At 55.6% G+C, this 21858-nt stretch overlaps 3 protein-coding genes across 5 annotated transcripts; 1 reads left to right on the top strand and 2 right to left on the bottom strand.

Annotated features, from left to right (window-relative positions):
• The first annotated feature begins 41 nt into the window (after positions 1-41).
• Positions 42-9896, top strand: PPP4C (protein phosphatase 4 catalytic subunit). Of its 3 annotated transcripts, XM_078345099.1 has the most exons (10): positions 42-126; positions 352-513; positions 4676-4813; positions 5119-5170; positions 6311-6361; positions 6569-6670; positions 7212-7385; positions 7472-7598; positions 9183-9372; positions 9450-9896. In XM_078345099.1, the coding sequence occupies exons 3-10, from the start codon at positions 4791-4793 to the stop codon at positions 9577-9579; spliced, it is 849 nt and encodes a 282-aa protein (XP_078201225.1). In that variant the 5' UTR covers positions 42-126; positions 352-513; positions 4676-4790; the 3' UTR covers positions 9580-9896. The 3 variants fall into 3 exon arrangements, with proteins under 3 accessions (XP_078201225.1, XP_002756082.1, XP_017834334.1); XM_002756036.7 differs by lacking the exon at positions 4676-4813; XM_017978845.4 differs by lacking the exon at positions 4676-4813 and having other exon boundaries at positions 5060-5170.
• Positions 9897-10286: 390 nt separating this feature from the next.
• TBX6 (T-box transcription factor 6) lies at positions 10287-16912 on the bottom strand. The gene is made up of 8 exons (XM_002756035.6): positions 16038-16912; positions 15720-15954; positions 13588-13855; positions 13338-13484; positions 13190-13260; positions 11266-11339; positions 11000-11183; positions 10287-10926 (listed from the first exon to the last, which is right to left on the bottom strand). Exons 1-8 carry the CDS (start codon positions 16153-16155, stop codon positions 10713-10715), a joined length of 1311 nt encoding a protein of 436 aa, XP_002756081.3. The 5' UTR covers positions 16156-16912; the 3' UTR covers positions 10287-10712.
• A 358-nt stretch (positions 16913-17270) lies between these two features.
• On the bottom strand, positions 17271-21189 carry YPEL3 (yippee like 3). The gene is given in 6 exon segments (XM_002756034.7): positions 17271-17758; positions 19437-19545; positions 19748-19791; positions 19897-20079; positions 20717-20736; positions 20739-21189. Coding segments are annotated over 6 exon segments (882 nt in total). The 5' UTR covers positions 21175-21189; the 3' UTR covers positions 17271-17668.
• Between the last annotated feature and the right edge of the window lie 669 nt (positions 21190-21858).

Here is a 21858-nt window from a genome sequence, read left to right as displayed (position 1 = left end):
CGGAACTGGCTTCCCTTTGCTTCCGCGGCGGGGCCGGAAGTAGAGGCGGCGGCGGCGGCGGCCCAAAGCGGAGGGAAGTCGGGAGGCAGGAAGCGCCCCATAGCCGGAACCGGAGTCGCAGCGGCGGTAATAATGCGAGACCCCTCTAGGCCACCGTCCTTAGCGCGAACCGTGGGATTCGACGGGAGTTAGTGGGGGTCCGGCCAGGCCGTGGGACGCTGGGGGGGTCCCGGGGCCGATGTGAAGGGAGGCGGGGGTGGGGGTGGGGCCGGGCTGGCCCTAGAATCCAGTTGTCCGCTCCTCGCCCCTCACGGACACTCTAATCCGCGGGCTTGTCTTGGCCTTTCCCAGGAGACCCCTGTGCGGTGCGGAGGGGGCGGTGGCCCCGACTCTGACCCGCGCCGGGGGGTGGGCCATGGCGGAGATCAGCGACCTGGACCGGCAGATCGAGCAGCTGCGTCGCTGCGAGCTCATCAAGGAGAGCGAAGTCAAGGCCCTGTGCGCTAAGGCCAGGTGAGCCCGTTGGCCCCACGGAAGGGAGGCCAAGCCGCCGCCCACGGGTTCTGGCCTGGGGCAAACCCAACTGAGAATTTTGGGCTTGCCCCTTCCTGGAAGCTTTCCCAGAGAGGAACGGGATGGGGCCACTGCGCTCGAGGAAGAGCTAGCCTGCTGGGGGAAGACAGCTGGATAAAGACACTTAAAGTATTAGAAGATGTGTTTCCAGTGGAGTAAGAGTGTTACGTAAAGTACTTAGGAAACCAAGGGAAACAAGCCCATCTGTCTGGGGGACAGAAGCTTCTGGGGGTGGGTGGCGAACTGTGAGACAGGCCTCGAATAAGGAGTTGGTAAAAGAGTCAGCAACAAAACAAAGGTTTAAGACAGGAAGGTTAAAGACGCTGTGATTTATAAAAGTCTGAATTCCAACAACCACCCATAAAGGTTGGCGTATTGTACTCATTTTACAGGTGAGGACTGTCATGTTCAAAGTTACCCACAAGTAAGGAGTGGAGTCTGAAGCCAGTTCTTAGTGTCCTGTCCTTTTTCAGGCCATAATGCAAGAAGGTGGATTTGGATCACTCACATTCAGGATGGGACCCTGAGAAATCGTAGCAAGTAAGCCAGGATAGAATTAAGCATGATATGGCCGGGCGTGGTGGCTCACGCCTATAATCCCAGCACTTTGGGAGGCCGAGGCAGGTGGATCACGAGGTCAAGAGATTGAGACCATCCTGGTCAACAAGATGAAACCCCGTCTCTACTAAAAATACAAACATTGGCTGGGCATGGTGGTGTGCACGCCTGTAGTCCCAGCTACTCGGGAGGCTGAGGCAGGAGAATTGCTTGAACCCAGGAGGCGGAGGTTGCAGTGAGCCGAGATCGTGCCATTGCACTCCAGTCTGGGTAACAACAGTGAAACTCCATCTCAAAAAAAAAAAAAAAAGAATTAAGCATGATAGGAAGGCCAGTTTAAAGTTCTGTGGGAAGTAGGATGACCTAAGGCTCTAGGTTTTGGAGTGTGAGATGGCTCTAGGTTTGAATCTGAACTCTGCCACTTACTAGTTGTGTTAGTGATCTTAAGGTGTCTTTACTTGCAAAGCAGAGTTAATAGTACTTAATAAGATGGTTGTGAAAATTCAGTGAGTTGCTGCTTAAGTTTAGCACAGTGTCTTGGTACAGCATACATGCTTGATAGTCACTAGGTGTTCTATTTCTCTTGGATGAGGGCAACGATGAGATGGGCTAAAGCCATCAGGGAAGGCTACTAAATAGAGGTAGACCTTGAAGGATGAAGATAATTTGGCTAGCTGACAGGCAGGACCAGTGAGGGAAGGGCATTCCAAGCAGGACAAGTGTAGCATTGGAGGCCCTGAGAGTGTGAGGAACAGTCAGGGGTTTAATTAATTACCTGCCTTCTCTGGGGAACTGTGTGATTGTGACTTCTACCAGGCTGGTGAATTGCGGCAGAAGAGCCCGCAGAATTACCCTATGTTTATTGAACTATACACCCACTATTGGCCTGGCCCTGTACTGGCGAAAAAACGTCTATTCGTCTCTTCCTCCCAGCAATCCTGAGAGGTTGGAATCATTTGCTCCATTTTACCGAATAGGAAACCATGACTCGTAGAGGCCTGGTGACTTGACTGAGGTCACCCACTGAGGACATGGCAGAGCTCAGTTCTGAATCTGTGGCCCCCAGGCTTTTTGCTCGGCCCCACCTCACAGACTCCCTGCAGCCAGACAGGGCCTCTGAGGGGATCGTGAGCAGGGTGGGCCTCTTTTTCACCCTGTCTGTGGCTTTTCTCTTTTGCCAGCTGAAGGAAACGTCCCTGACCAGACCTGCCCCACCGTGTTTTTAATTGTCCCCTCTCCCTCAGTCCTGATGGGCATTTTTAGGAACTTAAACCTGTTGTTGTCTGGCACTATTCTTTTCCTCTGAAGTCTTATCTCCTGCGCAGGCCTTGGATCAGTGTGGTGGCGATGGTAGATAATGCTTGGATAGCATGCTGGAGTTTGCAGAATAGGAGGAAGTTATATATTCAGTCTCCATGGCTCCTTGTAACAGCCTAAGGAGTAGGCATGACGGGGCTGAGTACTTAACCCCATTTCGTGGAAGAAGAAACAGCCTCTGAGTAGATAATGTCTTGTCCAACATCGTGCAGCTAGTTGGAGGGGAAGTTAGTTGTGCATGCAGGTTTTTGACTGTGCTCTGTGGTCACTGAGAGCCAGGCGGAGGCATTTAGATTTTCATATGGGGTGTGAGGCAGCAGAGAGCTGTGGAAGGCTAACGGGTGGAGAGTCCTGCCCAGTTGAAACTGAGTGGAGCTAGGAGGTACTAGGCCAAGGCCTGAGTTGGTCACTGTTGTCCTGGGCTCAGTTCTGAAGTGGGGCCAGCTCTGATACCTGACCAAGGCCTCCTGAGGACCCACCAGAGACCCAGGCTGAGGCAGGTAGTGTTAGGAGCACCTGCTTGCCCACAGGGCACAGACATGTAGATGAAACCCATGGAAGCACAGAGGCCTGCAGTGTCTGAGCTGAAGTTGCTGCTACTAGAAATATTAGTACAGTAGAAGAGCTGAGCTTTTGAATCAGGTGGTCTTCAGTATGGATCTGTGCCTTGTCACCTAGAAGCAGTATGACCCTGGTCAAGTCACTTTCTCATTTTTTGAAATGATAATGACAGCCAGGTGCCATGGCTCATGCCTGTAATCCTAGCATTTAGGAATGTCGAGGCAGGCAGATCACAAAGTCAGGAGATTGAGACCATCCTGGCTAACATGGTGAAACCTCGTCTCGACTAAAAATACAAAAAATTAGCAAGCGTGGTGGCACATGCCTCTAGTCTGAGCTATTCGGGAGGCTGAGGCAGGAGAATCACATGAACTCAGGACGTGGAGGTTGCAATGAGCCAAGATTGTGCCACTGCACCCCAGCCTGGCGACAGAACGAGACTCCATCTCAAAAAAACAGAAAAAAATTATACTGACATGCAGTTGAGAGTCTAGGTATCCGGGCACAGGGCTTGCTGTGCTGGTAGCTGTTACTACAGGCAGGTCATGATAGGGCTGGTGACGTGTGCAAGTGACAGCACTGGGACCGATTCCCAGGCCACACTGGGGCCATGCTGGCATTGAAGGGGGCTTTGCTGAGAGCATGGGCCTTGCATGTGACCTTTCTGGGTTTCAGGTTTTCACGCAGGGACTGCGGAAGGGGCTGGCATCAATTCTCAGGAAATTGGGCTTCTGGGTTCCAGTGTAGCCACTCTCCAGTTTGGTGACCTTGACCCTGTCGCTTTTCTCTAAGCTTCGGTTTCTTTACTGTTACATGAGGCTGAAGAGAACCTCCTTAGTCTGTTGGAAAGGTCACCATGAGCAGGTGACAAGAAAGGATGTTCAGCACAAGAAGCAGTGCAGGCGTAAGAGCCCGGGTGCTGGTATGGCCTCTTGCCAGTGCCGCCTCCCATTCCCAGAAAGCCAGGGCAGACCTCCTTCATGCTGCCTGTGCCATACAGAGCAGGGGGCATAAGTGAATCCTCCTGTCCACTGAGCTCAGGAAATTCAGTCTGAGGGAAGAGATTGGCAGAAAGGCAGGACAGCTAAGTGAGTTGGGCCTCCCACATCAGAATATCTTGATAAAGAGTCAGACTCCAGAGCCAGGCTTCTCTGGTAAATCCCACCTGTGTAACTGGCACCAAGCCAGCCCCCTCCTGTGCTTCACTTTGTTCATCTGAGCACTGGGGTACCTGCCTACCAAGCTCTTAATAACATTCCTGGCACATGGTATGAGCTCAAATGTTTACTGCTGCTATTATCACACAAAATTTGGAAATAAAATGCTGCCTAAATTGGATGTCTGTAGACCGGGTGCAGTGGCTCATGCTTGTAATCCCAGCACTTTGGGAGGCCAAGGCGGGTGGATTATTTGAGGTCAGGAATTCAAGACCAGCCTGGGCAACAGCGAAATTCCATCTCTACTAAAAACGCAAAAATCAGCTGGGTGTCATCTCAAAAAAAAAATTGGGTGTCTGTAACTGACAAAGTGATTTCATCTGCTCACTCAAGTAGAAGCAGACTGTACAGCAAGGAGAAGTGAAAAATATTTAAGTCTTCACGGTCCGTAAAGGTAATATTGAACACTTGACAAAAGCAGGTAATTTTGAAGGCATATCCACTGGCAGGCCTGCCCTGGGCACCTGCCCTTGTGTCTGGACAGCCTGGGAGAATCTGATTGCTGGAGAGTGATTCAAGCACTTGCTGAGGGCGCCGGGAGCAGGGAGCTCTGCTGCGGAGAGGATGGGAAGACCCGCCTCCCAGGAGTGAGTCCTAGATGTGGAAAAGGGAACAGCAACAGGGGTCAGGACTGGAAAAGTCCCAGCCTGCTCAGAAGGCCTTGAATGCTGGGATGAGAGCTTGGACTTTGTCCTTTTGGCAGCAGGGAGCCACGGAAAAGTGTTGCATGCTGGAGGGCCGTGGTCAGCCTGTTCTGGGGAGACTGTACGCTTCACTCTTGTCCCCTGGAGGTTCAAGGACTGCCTCATATCCTCCCCTCCCCCCCAAAAAAGGTCAGGAATTGGGCTGGGCTGGCCTGGCTGTGGTGACCCTGGTCTTCTCCTGTCTCCAGAGAGATCTTGGTAGAGGAGAGCAACGTGCAGAGGGTGGACTCGCCAGTCACAGTGAGTACTTGCTGTCCCTGCAGAGCCAGGCCTTGTCTTTTAGGCACATGGACTTTCCCCTTCATCTTGGGGGCTCCATAAGCCCACCCCTAAGCCCCTTTTATCTGTCCCTTCCCTCATCTTCAAGGGAGCACTGCTATAAGAAATGGGGGTTGCCGGGCATGGTGGCTTACACCGTAGTCTCAGCACTTGTGAGGGCAAGGTGGGCAGATCACTTGAAGTCAGGAGTTTGGTGAAACCCCATTTCTACTAAAAATACAAAGGCTGGGTGCGGTGGCTCACACCTGTAATCCCAGCACTTTGGGAAGCCGAGACGGGCGGATTGTGAGGTTAGGAATTCAAGACCAACTTGACCAACATGGTGAAACCGTGTCTCTGCTAAAAATACAAAAATTAGCCAGGTGTGGGTGTAATCCCAGCTACTTGGGAGGCTGAGGCAGAATCGCTTGAACCTCTGAGGCCGAGGTTGCAGTGAGCCGAGATTTTGCCACTACACTCCAGCCTGGACTACAGAGTGAGACTCTGTCTCAAAAACAAATAAGTAAATAAAAATACAAATACAAAAATTAGCAAATTAGCTGGGCATGGTGTTCCATGCGTGTAATCCCAGCTACTTGGGAGGCTAAGGCTGGAGAATCGCTTGAACCCGAGAGGTGGAGGTCTTGAGCCGAGATCATGCCACTGCACTCTAATTAAGCCTGTGTGACAAAGGGAGGCACCATCTCAAAAAAAAAAAAAAAAAAAAAGAAATGGGGGTTGTGGGAACAGACCTTTGATTTGTTAGTGGAGACTTGGCCAGAGCAGAAGGACTTATATTTGGCAAGTGATTTTGCTCACTTGTCTCCAGGGCTCTGTGTTAGTAATTTGATTCTGGATACTTTGAGGGGAGCAGAAAGAGGAGGGGGCCAGGACATACACCTGCTAGGACTTAGTTCTTCCTCAAAGAATAGTTGGTACTTAGTGTGGGACAGTGGATGTGGTTCCAGACCTCGCCAGCTTGGGTTGGGAGAGGAGAGTTTTGGCTCTAGGAAGTAGAGGTGAAGCCAGGAGCGATAAAGCTCCCTAAAGCAATGGGTATTTGGAGGGTAGCCCCTGGGAACTCCCACCACTCGAGTTCCAACCCCCCTTCCTGCTCCACAGGTGTGCGGCGACATCCATGGACAATTCTATGACCTCAAAGAGCTGTTCAGGGTGAGTGTGTGGCCAACACTGAAATGTAACTGGGGGATGACTGGAAGACCCCTTTAATCGAGGGTGGAAGCCTTAATTTGGGGCACAGAGTTGGGGTAAGAGGCCCCGAGTTAGATGGGCAGTTGTGGAAGACGGGCCTCCTGGGCAGGAACAGGTAGGGGGTAGGGGATGGTTTAGGATTGGGAAAAACCTTTCACTTCCCTACAGGTGGGTGGTGACGTCCCTGAGACCAACTACCTCTTCATGGGGGACTTTGTGGACCGTGGCTTCTATAGCGTCGAAACGTTCCTCCTGCTGCTGGCACTTAAGGTGACAGTCCCCGGCTTCTGTACCCCAATGTAGGCCACCGCAGGCTGGGCCTTCTTAGTTCATTCCGCCCTCATCTACCGTGACCAGCCCCACCTTGCAGCTGTGTCGCTGGTCATGAATTGCTTCTGCCTTTGGGGACGGTCAGAAATTTGGTGTGGGGGGAGGCCAGCAGAGCAGCATTCTGGGAGGGGTAGAGGCTTACTGTTGAGAATGTGCCAGGTGATTGATGCCACTGGTGGGAGAGGTGGTAGGGGTCAGATGACAAAGGGCTGTGTGCCTTACTAAGGACTTGGTCTGTGTCTGGCAGGTGAAAGAGGAGCCATTAGGTTCATAGTTGATGGGGAACAGTCAGGTTTACATTCTCTGGAAAGGGTCCTGCGGGCCTGGGAAGTGGTTGGTGCCACACGATTCAGGTGAGAGGAGCCAGTAGTGTGCTGGGCAGTGGTTGTGAGGATGGCATGAGGCTGGCAGGTGTGAGGAGGTTAGAGGGGGATGTGTGGAGGGATAGTCTAGGTACCAGCCTTGGCTTGGCCACCCCCAGGTTCGATATCCTGACCGCATCACACTGATTCGGGGCAACCATGAGAGCCGCCAGATCACGCAGGTCTACGGCTTCTACGATGAGTGCCTGCGCAAGTACGGCTCGGTGACCGTGTGGCGCTACTGCACCGAGATCTTCGACTACCTCAGCCTGTCGGCCATCATTGATGGCAAGGTAGGCCAGCCCAGGGCTCCATGGGATGGGGAGAGGAGGGGGCTCCGGGCCTCAGCCCCGCCCTCTTTCCTTGCTCTCCCCTATAGATCTTCTGTGTGCACGGGGGCCTCTCCCCCTCCATCCAGACCCTGGACCAGATCCGGACTATCGACCGAAAGCAAGAGGTGCCTCATGATGGGCCCATGTGTGACCTCCTCTGGTCTGACCCAGAAGGTGAGGACATGTGGGCCGGGGCAGGCAGGGACAGCCGGGAGGGTTTGGGGAAGAGAGGGAGCAGGGCTGGCCATTAGTGTCCATCTTCCACCTACCAAATGGCTGGAACCCTGGAGGAGGAACAGGGAGGCCTGCATGGCGGATGCTTTGAGTGCACAGTGGCTTGAGGCATGGCCCAGAGGGCTGTGGAGGACCAAATCATTGCTCCCTGAAGTGAAAGGGCCTTGGAACATGACAGCAGCTTCTTCAGAGGTCAGAACCCCAGAATGATAGCCCCTTTGAGACCCTTCATTTTGTGGGTTCTCCACTAGTGGAGCAGAACTGAGATTTAAAATCAGGTCTACTGAGGAGCAGTCCAGAGTTCCTGCTGTCGCACACAGGCAGCCTCTGCTCCAGCACAAACACACACATGTACACACACATGCACAGTCAGCCTCTGCTCCAGCACACACACACACATGTACACACACATGCACAGGCAGCCTCTGCTCCACACACACACACATGTACACACACATGCACAGTCAGCCTCTGCTCCAGCACACACACACATGTACACACACATGCACAGGCAGCCTCTGCTCCAGCACACACACACACATGTACACACACATGCACAGGCAGCCTCTGCTCCAGCACACACACACACGTACACACACATGCACAGTCAGCCTCTGCTCCAGCACACACACACACATGTACACACACATGCACAGGCAGCCTCTGCTGCAGCACACACACACACATGTACACACACATGCACAGGCAGCCTCTGCTCCAGCACACACACACACATGTACACACACATGCACAGGCAGCCTCTGCTCCAGCACACACACACACATGTACACACACATGCACAGGCAGCCTCTGCTGCAGCACACACACACACATGTACACACACATGCACAGGCAGCCTCTGCTGCAGCACACACACACACATGTGTACACACATGCACAGGCAGCCTCTGCTCCAGCACACACACACATGTACACACACATGCACAGGCAGCCTCTGCTCCAGCACACACACACACATGTACACACACATGCACAGGCAGCCTCTGCTCCAGCACACACACACACATGTACACACACATGCACAGGCAGCCTCTGCTCCAGCACACACACACACATGTACACACACATGCACAGGCAGCCTCTGCTCCAGCACACACACACACATGTACACACACATGCACAGGCAGCCTCTGCTGCAGCACAGACACACAGACACATGCAGCTGCTGCTCCACAGCCACTCCCGACTGCTCTGTGACAGCACAGAGTGCCCTTAACGTCTCTGGGACCACCGCTTTCACTCCCGTGTGCTGTTCGGACAGGGAATTGTATGATCACTGTGATTCAGAGGGGGCCCCAGCCATTGGTTCTTTCTTCTCTGGAGCTTATCTGCCCCTACCTTTGCTGTCCTGACCCCTACCATTCCCCAGACCATATTCAGGCCCCATGCTCTGGTCCCCTGGGCCTCTGGTGGCCTTTGGGAGGGGCCCGGCTGCTCACCTCAAGGGGCAGCACTGGCAGCCAGAGAACCCTGAGGACCTCCATCCCTCCCTTGCCCCATCAGACACCACAGGCTGGGGTGTGAGCCCCCGAGGGGCTGGCTACCTGTTTGGCAGTGATGTGGTGGCCCAGTTCAACGCAGCCAATGACATTGACATGATCTGCCGTGCCCACCAACTGGTGATGGAAGGTTACAAGTGGCACTTCAACGAGACCGTGCTCACTGTGTGGTCAGCACCCAACTACTGCTACCGGTGAGCCGGCTGGGCCGGGCTGGGAGGGATGGACATCTGAGCCCAGCTGCTCCTGACCCTGCCGTCCTGCCTTCCAGCTGTGGGAATGTGGCAGCCATCTTGGAGCTGGACGAGCATCTCCAGAAAGATTTTATCATCTTTGAGGCTGCTCCCCAAGAGACACGGGGCATCCCCTCCAAGAAGCCGGTGGCCGACTACTTCCTGTGAGCCCCTGGCCCCTGCCCCCTCCAGCCCTTCTGGCCCTCGGACCACTGTGACTCTGCCTCTTCCCCAGATGGAGGCTGGGCGTGGGCGGAGGGCTGTCTCCAGCTCTGCTCTCCCCCAAGAGGGTGCTTTGAGGGTGAGGACTTCTCTGGAGAGGCCTGGAGACCTAGCTCCATGTTCCTCCTCTCCTCTCTCCCCACTTGAACCATGAAGTTTCCAATAATTTTTTTTCTTTTTTTCCTTCTTTTTTCTGTTTGTTTTTAGATAAACATTTTGAGAAAAAAAAAATGAAAAAAAAAATTCTAATAAAAGAAGAAAAATGATCTTTGGGTTTGTGCCAGACAGACTTGGTTGGGGATGTGCAGGGTTGCTGGCCTGGGACCTCGGGAGGACGTCAGGGCCTTGACTGCCTCAGGGCCCGGACCTGGCAGGAGGGCCTGACTCAGGCCAGTCAGCTTACCCAGGGCCTCCAGGGGCTGCTGTCTGCTGGCCTCCCCAGCGCTAGGGAGAGGCTCACTTCTCATGGCAGCCTTATTAATGACTGACAACATGAGATTCTGATTTCTCCAAAGAGGAGATGGGCATAGAGAGCCAGTGGATTCTGTGCTAGGTCAGGCAGCTGGAAACACAGGTTTAGATCTGGGCCTGGGTCTTCTAGCAAAGCCTTTGTTCACCCTGCCCCGCCCAGGGCCAAACACATGAGCCCAATGTTTCCTTAGCACGATGGCTCTTGAATTTTATTAACAAAAATACTCTGGTCCCAGAACAGACTGGTGTGGCCTGCACCAGTGGTGTTGGGGGTGGTGGGGACTGAGCCTCCCAGAGTCCATGGAGAGGCCTGAGAGGTGGGGATGCTGGTCTGTGGCCCCATTTGGCCAGGCAGAGTCCCCTCCATTCACACAGAGGTGAGAGGCGGGAAGGGGAAGCTGGCCCCAGCTGGACTCCCAGCAGCCTTGGTTGGGCTTTGAAGCCAGAGGGGGGTGGGAGTGAAATCAAGGTGTGAAGTTGGGGGGTGGGGGGCATGCCCAAGGCAGCCATTTGGTGTGGGGGATGGGGCCGGTGGAGGTGAGGGGGCTCCAGGGCTGGGGGAAGGGAGCAGGAGGTTTATGATGGAGGCAGAAGGGCCCAGCATTGGCTCAGTACATGGGTTTGGAGCCCACATCCAGGTAGCCCCCAGGCCCAGGGTATGGTAGAGGGAAGGGGCCCCCTTGGAGAAAGTGGGGGGCAAAGGGTGTTGCTGGCGGAGCCGCTGGGTACCCAGAGGCCCCTGGCCCAGGTGGCAGCTCCAGAAATGCAGCTGAGTAGGGGGCTGAGCGCCCAGAGTCTGGAGCCTCCGGGAAGCTGGAGCTCCTGACATGGAGAGAGGGATGTCAGAGCAGGGCAGAGGGACCCGCAGCACCATCTGGTCCCCTGTCCTACTCACCTGGTGGGAAGGTGACTGGGAGCCCCGTGGAAAGCTGCAGGGTGCAGGAGGTAGGCCTCGGCACTGGGGCCACCGCACGGAGGCACCGGGACAGTGGTGGCTTCCCCCAGGGCTAGGGCCTGCTCTGGATCTGATTCACGAATGTCTCCACCCAGGGTGGAGTCGCAGGGACCACCTGGGGTGTCTAGGGAAAGGGAAGGGAGAGGTTGGGCTACGGAGGATCGGTGTCTCGGGCCTGGCCCCATCGCCATCGGGACTACACTCACCTCCGCTCCCACAGGCCTCTGTGGCTGCTGGCTCTGGGCCCCGCAGTTTCCTCTTCACACGGGCGTCTCGCTCCCTGGGGAACAGTGGTGGTGATGATGATGATGATGATGGCCATGGTCGTAGTAATAAGTACTTAACCAGTGCCAGGCATTTCACCCTCCCAGGGACCCTGTCAGGTAGGGGCCATCATTATACCCATTTCACAGATGAAGAAACTGAAGGCCAGAAAATGAAATAAGTAGAAAGTGGCAGAGCTAGGATTTAGTCCCTGCTGAAGCTTCCATGCTTTCCTATTGTGTTTAGTATCAATGGAAACTCCTTCCCAGCAAAAAGACCAGGGCATGGTCTCACCCAGCTCATCTTTCTGCCCCATCTCCACTCTCAGCCTCTCTTTGGAACCCTCTTCTGTCCGCTCTTCATCTGTTAAATCTTTTTTCTTTTTTATTTTTTGAGACGGAGTCTCCCTCTGTTGCCCAAATTGGAATGTAACCTCCACCTCCTGGGTTCAAGCAATTTTCCTGTCTCAGCCTCCCAAGTAGCCTGGGATTACAGGCACAAGCCACCATGCCCGGCTAATTTTTTTTATTTTTATTTTTATTTTTAGGAGTTTCATCATGTTAGGCATCTCAAACTCCTGACCTCAGGTGATCCACCTGCCTCGGCCTCCCAAAGTGCTGGGATTACAGGCATGAGCCACCATGCCTGGCTTTCTTGTCATTTTTAAAATTTGAGATGGGGTTTTACTCTGTTGCCCAGGCTGGAGTGCAGTGGCACGGTCACAGCTCATTGCAGCTTCCAACTCCTGAGCTCCAGTGATCCATCTCAGCCTCCCAAAGCACTGGGACTACAGCCATGAACCACCAAACCCATCCTTGTCTCAGTGCAAGCACAGGTTCCTCAAGGAAGTCCTCCCTGACCTCTGAGAGCACATACCCCACCCTCGTAACATCTGTCACTGTTCCACTTTTGCATTTGATGGAGTGACTCCTTGGTTCATGTCTGTCTCTTAAGCTCCTTGAGGGCAGGGGCCAACTCTGAGGGGCTGTACTTAGAACAGTTCCCATGGCCTTACTGAACCTTTACTATTCAACATAACCTGGCTTTCCATCCCCTACCTGACTCCTCACCCACTCCCCACTCATGCCACGCTGCAGGCACAGTCCCACCTCAGGGCCTTTGCACATGCTGTTCCCACTCCCTAGTATGCTCTGCCATATACCCACCTGGCTCCCTCCTGTACTTCCTTCAGCTCTTTTTCTTGTGTCCTCTTACCACTGAGGCCTTTCCAGGCCTCTAATACCTCACCCCAGTCCTTCCTATGCTTCCCTGATTGATTTCTCTTCTTTTTTTTTGAGACAGAATTTCACTCTTGTTGCCCAGGCTGGAGTGCAATGGCACCTGACTCACTACAACCTCCATGTCCTGAGTTCAAGCAATTCTCCTGCATTAGCCTCCTGAATAGCTGGGATTACAGGCATGCATCACCACACCTGGCTAATTTTTGTATTATTAGTAGAAACAGGGTTTCACCATGTTGGCCAGGCTGATCTCGAACTCCTGACCTCAGCCGATCCACCCGCCTCGGCCTCCCAGAGTGCTGGAATTACAGGCATGAGCCACCACGCCTGGTTTCTCTTCTCTTTAGCTTCCTAACAGACCACATTTGATTTATTTCTCTTGTCTGCTCTCTCCACTAGAATGTCAGTTCCATGAGGGCAGGGGCTTTGGTTTGCTTTGATTTCTTTCCAGTTCCTGGAAGTGTCCCTGGCACAAAGCAGGTACTAAATAAGTATTTGCTGAGTCAGAGAATGAATGTTTTTACTTACCACTGCATTCCACTGTGTCCAGCACAGAGCCTGGCACACCATGAGCGATTAATAAACATTTGTTGAATGCATGAACGAGCGAATGAATAATGCCCACCTCTTACAGTTTCTGCCGTTCTCCCGGAAGCCTTTGGCAAAGGGATTGGCTGCAATCTTCAGTTGTGTGATCTGGGAGCACACGTCCAGGGTCAAAGCTCCTGTGGCCTGGGCAGGGCGCCACCACCCCCTCAAGCAGGGGCACTCACCCGTGGGTTCTGGTAGGCTGTCACAGAGATGAATGTGGTCTCGGGGAAGCGGAAGGAGGCCATACCCCCCCAGTGCTGGCTGCAGAGCTGGGCTGCTCGAACCAGATGTATGCGGGGCTGGTACTTGTGCATGGAGTGCAGGATCAGCTGGGAGGGAAGAAATGGGAATGATTCCCTGCCCTGTGCCTCAGCCTTGACCTCTCTTCTAGCACCCCCATCCCCTATCCTGGAGTCCCAGCCTGGGCCTCACGTGGCCGTGGGGATCCAGCGTGCTGTTGGTGAGCTTGACACGATGGAAGGACACAGGCTGCCGCATCCAATGGGCACCCGTGGCAGGAGAGTCGGGGTGAATATAGACTCGGTCAGGCAGGCGGGGCTCTGCCTTGCCGCTGGGCTCCCAGCGCCGGCCCTGCCAGCGGTAGCGAGCCCCGTCCACTGGAACCACATCCAGAAGAAACAAGTAGCGGGCCTCCGGGTCCAGGCCGGTGACTGACACTCGGCAGGCAGGGAACATGCGCCTGTGCAAGGGAGGGAACAGGAGAGGCCTGGAGCTACCCACTGGCCAGGGGTGAGCCCAGCACCAGCAACAGGACATAGCGGCAGGCTCCCCAGGGCTGTCAGAGAAACATCCAGGGTGGTGGAATTAGAACCCAAAGGGCAGGCTGGAGGCGGTGGCTCATACCTCTAATCCCAACACATTTGGGAGGCCAAGGTGGGAGGATCTCTTAGCCCAGGAGTTCAAGACCGGCCTGGGCAACATAGTGAGACCCCATCTCTAAATTTTTTTTTTTTTTTGAGACGGAGTTTCCTTCTTGTTACCCAGGCTGGAGTGCAATGGCACGATCTCGGCTCAACGCAACCTCCGCCTCCTGGGTTCAGGCAATTCTCCTGCCTCAGCCTCCTGAGTAGCTGGGATTACAGGTACGCGCCACCGTGCCCAGCTAATTTTTTGTATTTTTAGTAGAGATGGGATTTCACCATGTTGACCAGGATAATCTCGATCTCTTGACCTCGTAATCCACCCTCCTCGGCCTCCCAAAGTGCTGGGATTACAGGCGTGAGCCACTGCACCCGGCCTCAAAAAATTAAAAAATTAGGCACTGTGGTGCACACTGATAGTCCCAGCTCCTCTAGAGACTGAGGCAGGAGGGTCACTTGAGTCTGGGAGGTCAAGATTACAGTGAGCCATGATTGCACCACTGCACTCCAGCCTGGGAAACAAGGCAAGATCTGTCTCTAAAAAATGAAAAAAGGTCTAGGTGTGGTGGTTCATGCCTATAATCCCAGCACTTTGGGAGGCCAAAGTGAGAGGATCAAGAGGTCAAAAGTTTCAGACCAGCCTGGCCAATATGGTGAAACCCCTCTCTACTAAAAATACAAATATTAGCTGGACATGGTGACATGCGCCTGTAATCCCAGCTACTTGGGAGGCTAAGGCAGGAGAATCGCTTGAACCCTGGAAGCGGAGGTTGGGGTGAGCAGAGATCACGCCACTGCACTCCAGCCTGGGCAACAGTCTCAAAAAAATAGTAATAATAATAAAGGAAAAAAGAACCCAGAGGGCAGAATCTTAGAGCTGGAAGGTTTTCTTTCTCATTTTACATTTGGGGAAACAGGACAGATGGGTTAGGTGATCTGTCACACGGCAGGTTAGGGACAGCCATGATTCCTACCCTTCAAAGCCTATTTACAGAAGCAGGGGTGACTAACTTTTCTCCCTGAAATGTTGCCAGGAGCTTCGTGTCCCCACCCTCCTCTCCTCCCCTGACTCCAACACCAGAATCTGCAGCTTTTATATGAACTTCCTTCAGAAAAAATATGCTGCCTGCAGTAAGGCTGAGGATTTCCCGTGCTAGGGCTTGAGCTCCTGCCCTAGATGAAGATCTCGACTCAGGCTACACACTGACCACATCCCTGCCTTTAGGGTGATCCTGAACCTAGTCATATACTGACTCCTATTCAAGGCGCATACTGACACTGAACCTCGACATACTGACTCCTACTCAAATCGCCAGACTTCCCTGATGCTGGTCACTGGGCTGGCCCTTGACCCCCTGTCCTTGTCTGAACGCTGATCTAGGCCACACACTAACCTATAAGCCAGCGGGACTTCCTGACCCTGCCCCAGACTGACCTATGACTCTTGCCATAGATTGGTCCCTAAACTCAGCCACAGACTCCACAGACTGACCCTTGACCCTTGTCACAGAATGACTCCTGATTCCAACCACAGAGTACCCCCTACCCCCAGGCCATAGATTCTAAGCCTAGGCAGAGCTCTACCCCCTTAGAGAACCTCCCAGACCTATCCCCCTCCCCAGGGACTCTGCCTTTCCCAAGAGACCCCCCCACCAGAAACACGGACCCTGGCTAGCCCCTCACCTCCCAGCTTTGGTGATGATCATTTCTGTTCCCACAGAGCTGAACTCCTTCCATAGCTCCCGGTTCTCCAGGATGAGGCTGACCCCAGGGAGGGAATGGAGGGCCTCTGGAGCTGATGGGGCCGGCTCTGTGCCCATGGCAGGGGGCAGAAGGGGCAGAGGTGGGGGAGCGGCCAGGGTGCGGGGAGCAGCCTCCATCCCGGAGAGGAAGCAATCCAGTTTGGGGGTATCCAGGTCTGGAAGTCGGGGAAAAATGAGGAACCAGCTGAGGGCCACAGTGCCCCCATTCTCCTACCCAGGAGCTGGTCCCAACGCTCACCAGGGTAGCGGTAGCCCTCAGCTAGGGCAGGTGGGAAGCTGGAGTCTGCCCCGGGTTGGGGGGGCCCCAAGCGGTAGCCGGCCCCCAGGGACGGGTACAACTCTCGTGGATGGTACATGTTGTAGTTCCGTCTGGCCTCAGGTCCCGCCGCCTAGAGCCCCCGGTGCTGTGAGATGCCCCCTTTATAGCTCACAGCTCAGCCCCTTCCAGACCTAGGATCACAGCCCCTCCCCTCTTTGGGGCCCTGGAGTTGGGCTGGGGTGGAGACCCCTGGGGCCTCGAAGGGGTCCGAGAGGGGGCCGGATACCTGGGTACGGTTCCCTCCTCCACTCCCTCCCCACCCCGGGCGGCTTCATTAGCCTCGACCCCCTGCCCCCTCATTACATAATTAACTCCTCGGCCTGATTGATCCCCCGGGCTCGGACAGGGACGCAGTTTGGCGCTTCCGGCCAGCTGGTCCCCGTTCCCACGGTGGGGAGCCCAGCCTAAGGATAAGCTGGGGGGCGGGGCCTGGAACCTGGACGGAGGCTGGAGTCCCGAGGCACACCTTCGCGCCCCAGACCTTCTGGCAGGTGACCGCCCTCCGTCCTCCCTCACTTGGAGGACAGGCCCTGGAGGGAAGCAGCATGACCAGAAGGAAACTGCAGGCTGGAGGGACGCGGCCTGAACTGATTTCACAGGGATCTCGGGGCCGCGAGGAGGCCGCAGCCGAGGCCCTAGTCCCGGAGTCTTCCCTGGTCCCCATGCTAAAAAAATAAAAAACTCCACCCTGGGCCAAGCCTCAAAAGTTCAGAGGCGCAAACAGTCTGATAGCTTCTGACGCCTCGCGCCAGGGTTTCCCAGAAGGTCCCGCTCTGAGGAACCCTCGGAACCACACTTCCCGGCAGGCCCAGCGCCCGAAGGAGCCGGACGGACCACGCGGGGGCCGCTGGAAGTTGTAGTCCGGCCGCGAGGGTCTGCTGGGTCGGGGACGCGGTTGCCTCCCGGGGTCGCTGACCCTAGGCGGAGGCCAAAAGCTGCAACCGAGCAGACGCAGACCAAACATGGTCAAGGCGTAGGCAGCCAGTGTGGGCTCAGGACCTTCGCCGACAGTGAGACCGTCCCGGTTCCTGGAGCCCCAGCTTGGACGGCCGTACCTACCCCATTCCCCGCTGGGGCTCAGACCGCACAGGTCTATAGGGGCAGAAATCTCCGCTTGAATTCCCCCTTCCCGGAGTGCACGCGAGCCTGGGCTGTCTCCACTCCATTGTTTTATTATGTACAAACGCTACAGAACGAGGGGGGCAGACACGCGTGGGGTAAGAGGGGCCTGGTGGGAGGAGAAGTTCACAGAGCAGACGGTGCACTGGGGCCAGGGGAGCAGCACACAGGCCATATCTATAGGGCAGGCGGGGCAGGAAGGGGTAAAAAACGAGATCCAAGCCAGCCAGATCGCAGGAGGTGTGGGGGCGTCGTCCCCCTTCTGATCTCCCCCCAAGGTCACAGTGCATGCAATAAAATATATGTACAGGAGCCGGATTCGTCCTCTGCAGGGGCCCTGAGGGTCCAGAGCTCCCTTCGGGCAGAGGGAAGCCGGTGGCGCTCCCTGGCGGCCAGGCCGGTCTGGAACCACATGCGTCGAGGAGCTGGGGTCAGTCCCAGCCGTTGTCTTTGATCATGTGGTTGAGTTCAATGATGTACTTCCCCTCTTTGTACTTCTGGCTGCTCTCAAAGGCCTGTTCCTAAAAGGAGGGGTGGGACTGTCATCCCGGGAGCAACAGTCTCACCACAAGGCACAGGGTTGGGGAGTGGACATGAGTGGCCCCATTTTACATATGAGGAAACTGTGGACCAGAGGGGCATGGCTGTGTTTCTCATACGTAGAACAGAACTTCCTGACTCGAAGGTACTTTTTAAGTACTAATGATGGCTCCAATAGAGAAGACAGGGAAGTGGCTAAAAGATTTCACAGTTCAGAGTTTGCAAACTGGTGGCTTCATGGCCATTTTGGACAGCAGAGGGTTTAATAAAAATAAAGTATTAAAATATAGGCAGGCCAGGCTGGGTACGGTGGCTCATGCTTGTAATCCCAACACTTTGGGAGGCCAAGGCAGGCAGATCACCTGAGGTTGGGAGTTCGAGACCAGCCTGACCAACATGGAGAAACCCTGTCTCTACTAAAAATACAAAATTAGCTGGGTTTGGTGGCACATGCCTGTAATCCCAGCTGCTTGGGAGGCTGAGGCAGGAGAATCACTTGAACCCGGGAGGCAGAGGTTGCAGTGAGCCAAGATCACACCATTGCACTCCAGCCTGGGCAACAAGAGCGAAACTCCGTCTCAAAAAAAATTAATACACACACACACACACACACACACACATATGCAGGCCTTGCTCACTCCAGTTTGGCCCAGCCTACCCCCAACCCCCCGCCCCTAGAATCTATGCTGCCCTTTACACATCTACAGTATCCACTTGGCCTTGCGGGCACTTGAGTTTTTGACCTCTGGTCTAGGCCAGCTCTTTATTTGATAGAGGTCCACAGTGGCCAAGCCACCTGTCCAGAGACAGAGTCAATCTGTGGCAGGGTCAGTGGTAAGCTCAGGTCAGGGCTGGCTGGCTGGCTCTGCCTGGGCCATCCATCTCACAGAGGCACCACAGCTCCAAGCGACGCCTGAAGAATCCTGTCCCTTGCAGGGTCCCAAAAGCATCTTTGTTTGCCACATCTAATCTGATCCCTGTAACAATCCTGGGTGCTAGGCAGTGGCTTTATCTTCCACTGACAGATAAGGAAATGAGACTCAGGGTAGTGAAATCAGACCTTGGACAGCAGCAGTGGCAGTGAGGGCTACGGAAAGGGAGGCTGGTGAATCCAAGCTCAAGGTTGTTGTGGAGTCTGGGGCAATTTTTCTGATCCTCTGAATGATAATATAAGCTGGTGGCCAAGGGTTTGGAGTGAAAAAAAAAAATCAACCAACTTGGATTGTGGTCCCTATTCTGTTACTTACCAGTTGTGTGATCTTGGCCAAGTTACCTAACATCTCTGGGCCTCCCTGTCTTCTTCTGTAGAGATAATAATAGCTTCTACCTACAGGATCGCTGCAATGATTGAATGAAATAATAGATGCCAAGCACACAACAGTGCATGGCACATAGCATTCAATAAACGGTGACTCTGATGATATCCTGACTCTCAAATGGGGATGCAAGTGCCTGGGAGAGGAGGGTTGGGTTAAGAGAAAAATTTTACAGCCCTTGCAGGGTGCTAGAGAAGAGAACGTGGTCGGGGATGAAAAGATGGTCTGACTTGTGTGAGCTGGGCCTATGCAATCTGAAGGGTTATTGGAGGACTGCTTGTCAGGAGGAGGTGTTGGAAGGTCAGATCGAAAGCTAGCCTGGGGTCAAAGGTGGCTGACTCACATATTTCCAGCCCAAAGTGGTCTTGCAGTTCTCGCAGTGGATGTCGGCGACAGCATGGAGGCCGGTCAGCAGCACCCGCTCCTCGGCTGGCCCACAGCCCACGTTCACCCTGTGGGGACATAGGGAAGTCCCAGGGAGAGTCCTGACATCACAGGGCCCCCCTCAAGCACTGTGCCTGTCCTGAGCATCCAAGAGACGATGTTCACAGCTTCCTGCCTGCACCGGGGAATTCTGGGAGTCTCAGCAGGATGCCAGGGGTCACAGGTCACAACAGAGGTCAGGGAAAGCAAGAAGGGAGGCCAGATACTCACACAGAGTTGAAGAGGTAGGCACGCCCCTGACTGCCCTGGAAGGACTAAAGGGTGGGAGGGTGGGAAGAGAGGAAGGGGTCAGGGCTGCGGGTGGGGAGCTGCCAGGCAGCCCCTATAACTTCCAGCCCCACTGTGGCCTGGTTGGTTACCTTGGAGATGAGGTCGTCGTGGTTGGCCAGGTGAGCGCGGCAGTGGGCACAGCTATACCTCCGGTGACAATCATCCAAGTAGGCCTGAAACGTCTTGGGCTTTGAAATCCGCACCATGGCGGGGGCCTGGGGCAGTGGCCCCACGCGGGGAGCGGCCCACGGGGAGCAGAGGGAGCCCAGTGCCTGCCAGGGAGGGAGTAGGTGGGCTGTCAGGACCTGGGCCACACACATGCAAGGCACTCCCAGAGCCGTGGGGACTCGCTCTGTCACACTCGGCTGCTGTCTCCTTTCCCCAGAGCCAGTAGCCTCTCCAGAGACCAAAGGCTCTCGGTTTTGACTCAGTGGGGAGGCCTCAGGTTGCATCAATGGGGAAACTGAGGCTCGGAGGAGCCCAGGGTGAGTCACCCGCTTGCTTCCTGCCTCACCCTTGCTGACCTGGCACTGAAGCTGGAGGAAGGGGCTTTGGAGGGGCTGGGCTGTCAGTTCCCAGTTTCAGGGGAGCATTGGCGGGTAGGCATTGGTTGGTCCTTGCAACCTCATCTGGAGGGCAGTGAGGGTTCACTGGGAGTTTAGGGGGTTCATCGGCGGGAGGGTCTCCCACCTGGCGGAGGCGGGAGGCCTCGCCGTGAAGGTGGAGGGTCACCTAGGAGGGGAGGGGCTCTCACCTGCGGGCGCCGAGGCCTCCTCTACGCCCAGGGGCTCTTACCTGCATCGCGGAGCCTTACCTGGACCCCGGGGCTCACCTGGGGCACGGGGGTGGGGGTGGGCGCCGGGGGCGGGGGCGCGGGGAGACGCGCAGCCCTGACGGCGCAAGCCTCACCTCGCCTGGGCGCGCCGGGCCCGGTCCGCCGGGGTGGGCTGGCCTGGGAGTGGGGGGCGCTCCTGGCGGGCGCCGTCCCCCCCGGCCCGGGTTCGCAGGCGCCTGGACTTGTTTACACCGAGCCCAGCTGCTGCCGCCGCTGCGGCGGGAGGGGGAGGGGACCCGCCTCCCGTCCCGGCGGCCGCCGTGGCCAATGGGCGCGCCGCATGCAAATGAGGGGGCGCGTCACTCGGCCGCCGGCGCAGGCCCTGGCTGCCCCTCCCCCGCCGCCAGCACCCGCCGGCCCGGAAATGCGGCGGCGGCTTGCGCGCCCCGGGCCTGCTCGCGTTCCAGCTCGCGATCCGCGCAGGGGCGGGGTCGGAGGGTCTAGGCTGGGCGCGGGGCGGGGAACGGGGTGGCGCTGGGACGCACGCCCGGGGGAGTTGAGTCATAATGACCCGCGTTTGTCCGCCGCCCATGCCCGGCTCAATCCCCGCGTGAGGCCGTTTCTCCCGTTGGCTCCACAGTTCCAGGGGCCGATGAGGCCCAGGGAGGTCTCGCGGCTCCCCAGGTTATCCAGCTGCTACGAGGCGAAGCTGGAATTCTCAGGGTGGGCCCATTCCACGGCCTCTGCCAGAGCGCCAGGGACACACTTAGTTCATCTCTTAGGGAAGAGCCAAAGGGGCGCATCCCCTCTGGCAGCCAGGGCCTCGAACCAGGCAATTCCTACATCACCTCCCTCCAGGCACCCCTCGGATGCCCCTGTCCTCCAGGCTGGGTTAGGTCTGATCTCGGGGCATGTCTGTTTCAACACGCTTCTGCAGTTTTTAGGCTTGTCTTTCTTACTGCAGTGGGCCGGCCCTGGCCTAGAGGAGGCGCTCAATAAGTGTCTGCGAAATGTGAATGTGTAGTTCATTCAGTGAATGTGGCCCTGAGGCTGGAGAGAGCACAGGAGTTCTGGGAGCTTCTGGAGAAGGAGACCTGGGAGGAGAAGGTTGGAATGACGGAGGCAGCAGAGGGGCTGGGTGAACTCAGCTGTCCCACCCAGGCCCATCCTCTGCAGCCCGAGGAGGAAGCTCACAGGGCAAGACATGGGAGAGATTAAGTCCCCTGCCCTGTGCCTGGGCTGTTGATGGCCTCAGGAAAATGGAACCATTATCTGT

This window comes from Callithrix jacchus, chromosome 12 (assembly GCF_049354715.1).
Source record: "Callithrix jacchus isolate 240 chromosome 12, calJac240_pri, whole genome shotgun sequence".
Lineage (NCBI taxonomy): Eukaryota > Metazoa > Chordata > Mammalia > Primates > Cebidae > Callithrix > Callithrix jacchus.
This window is presented reverse-complemented; position numbering and strand designations above follow the sequence as displayed.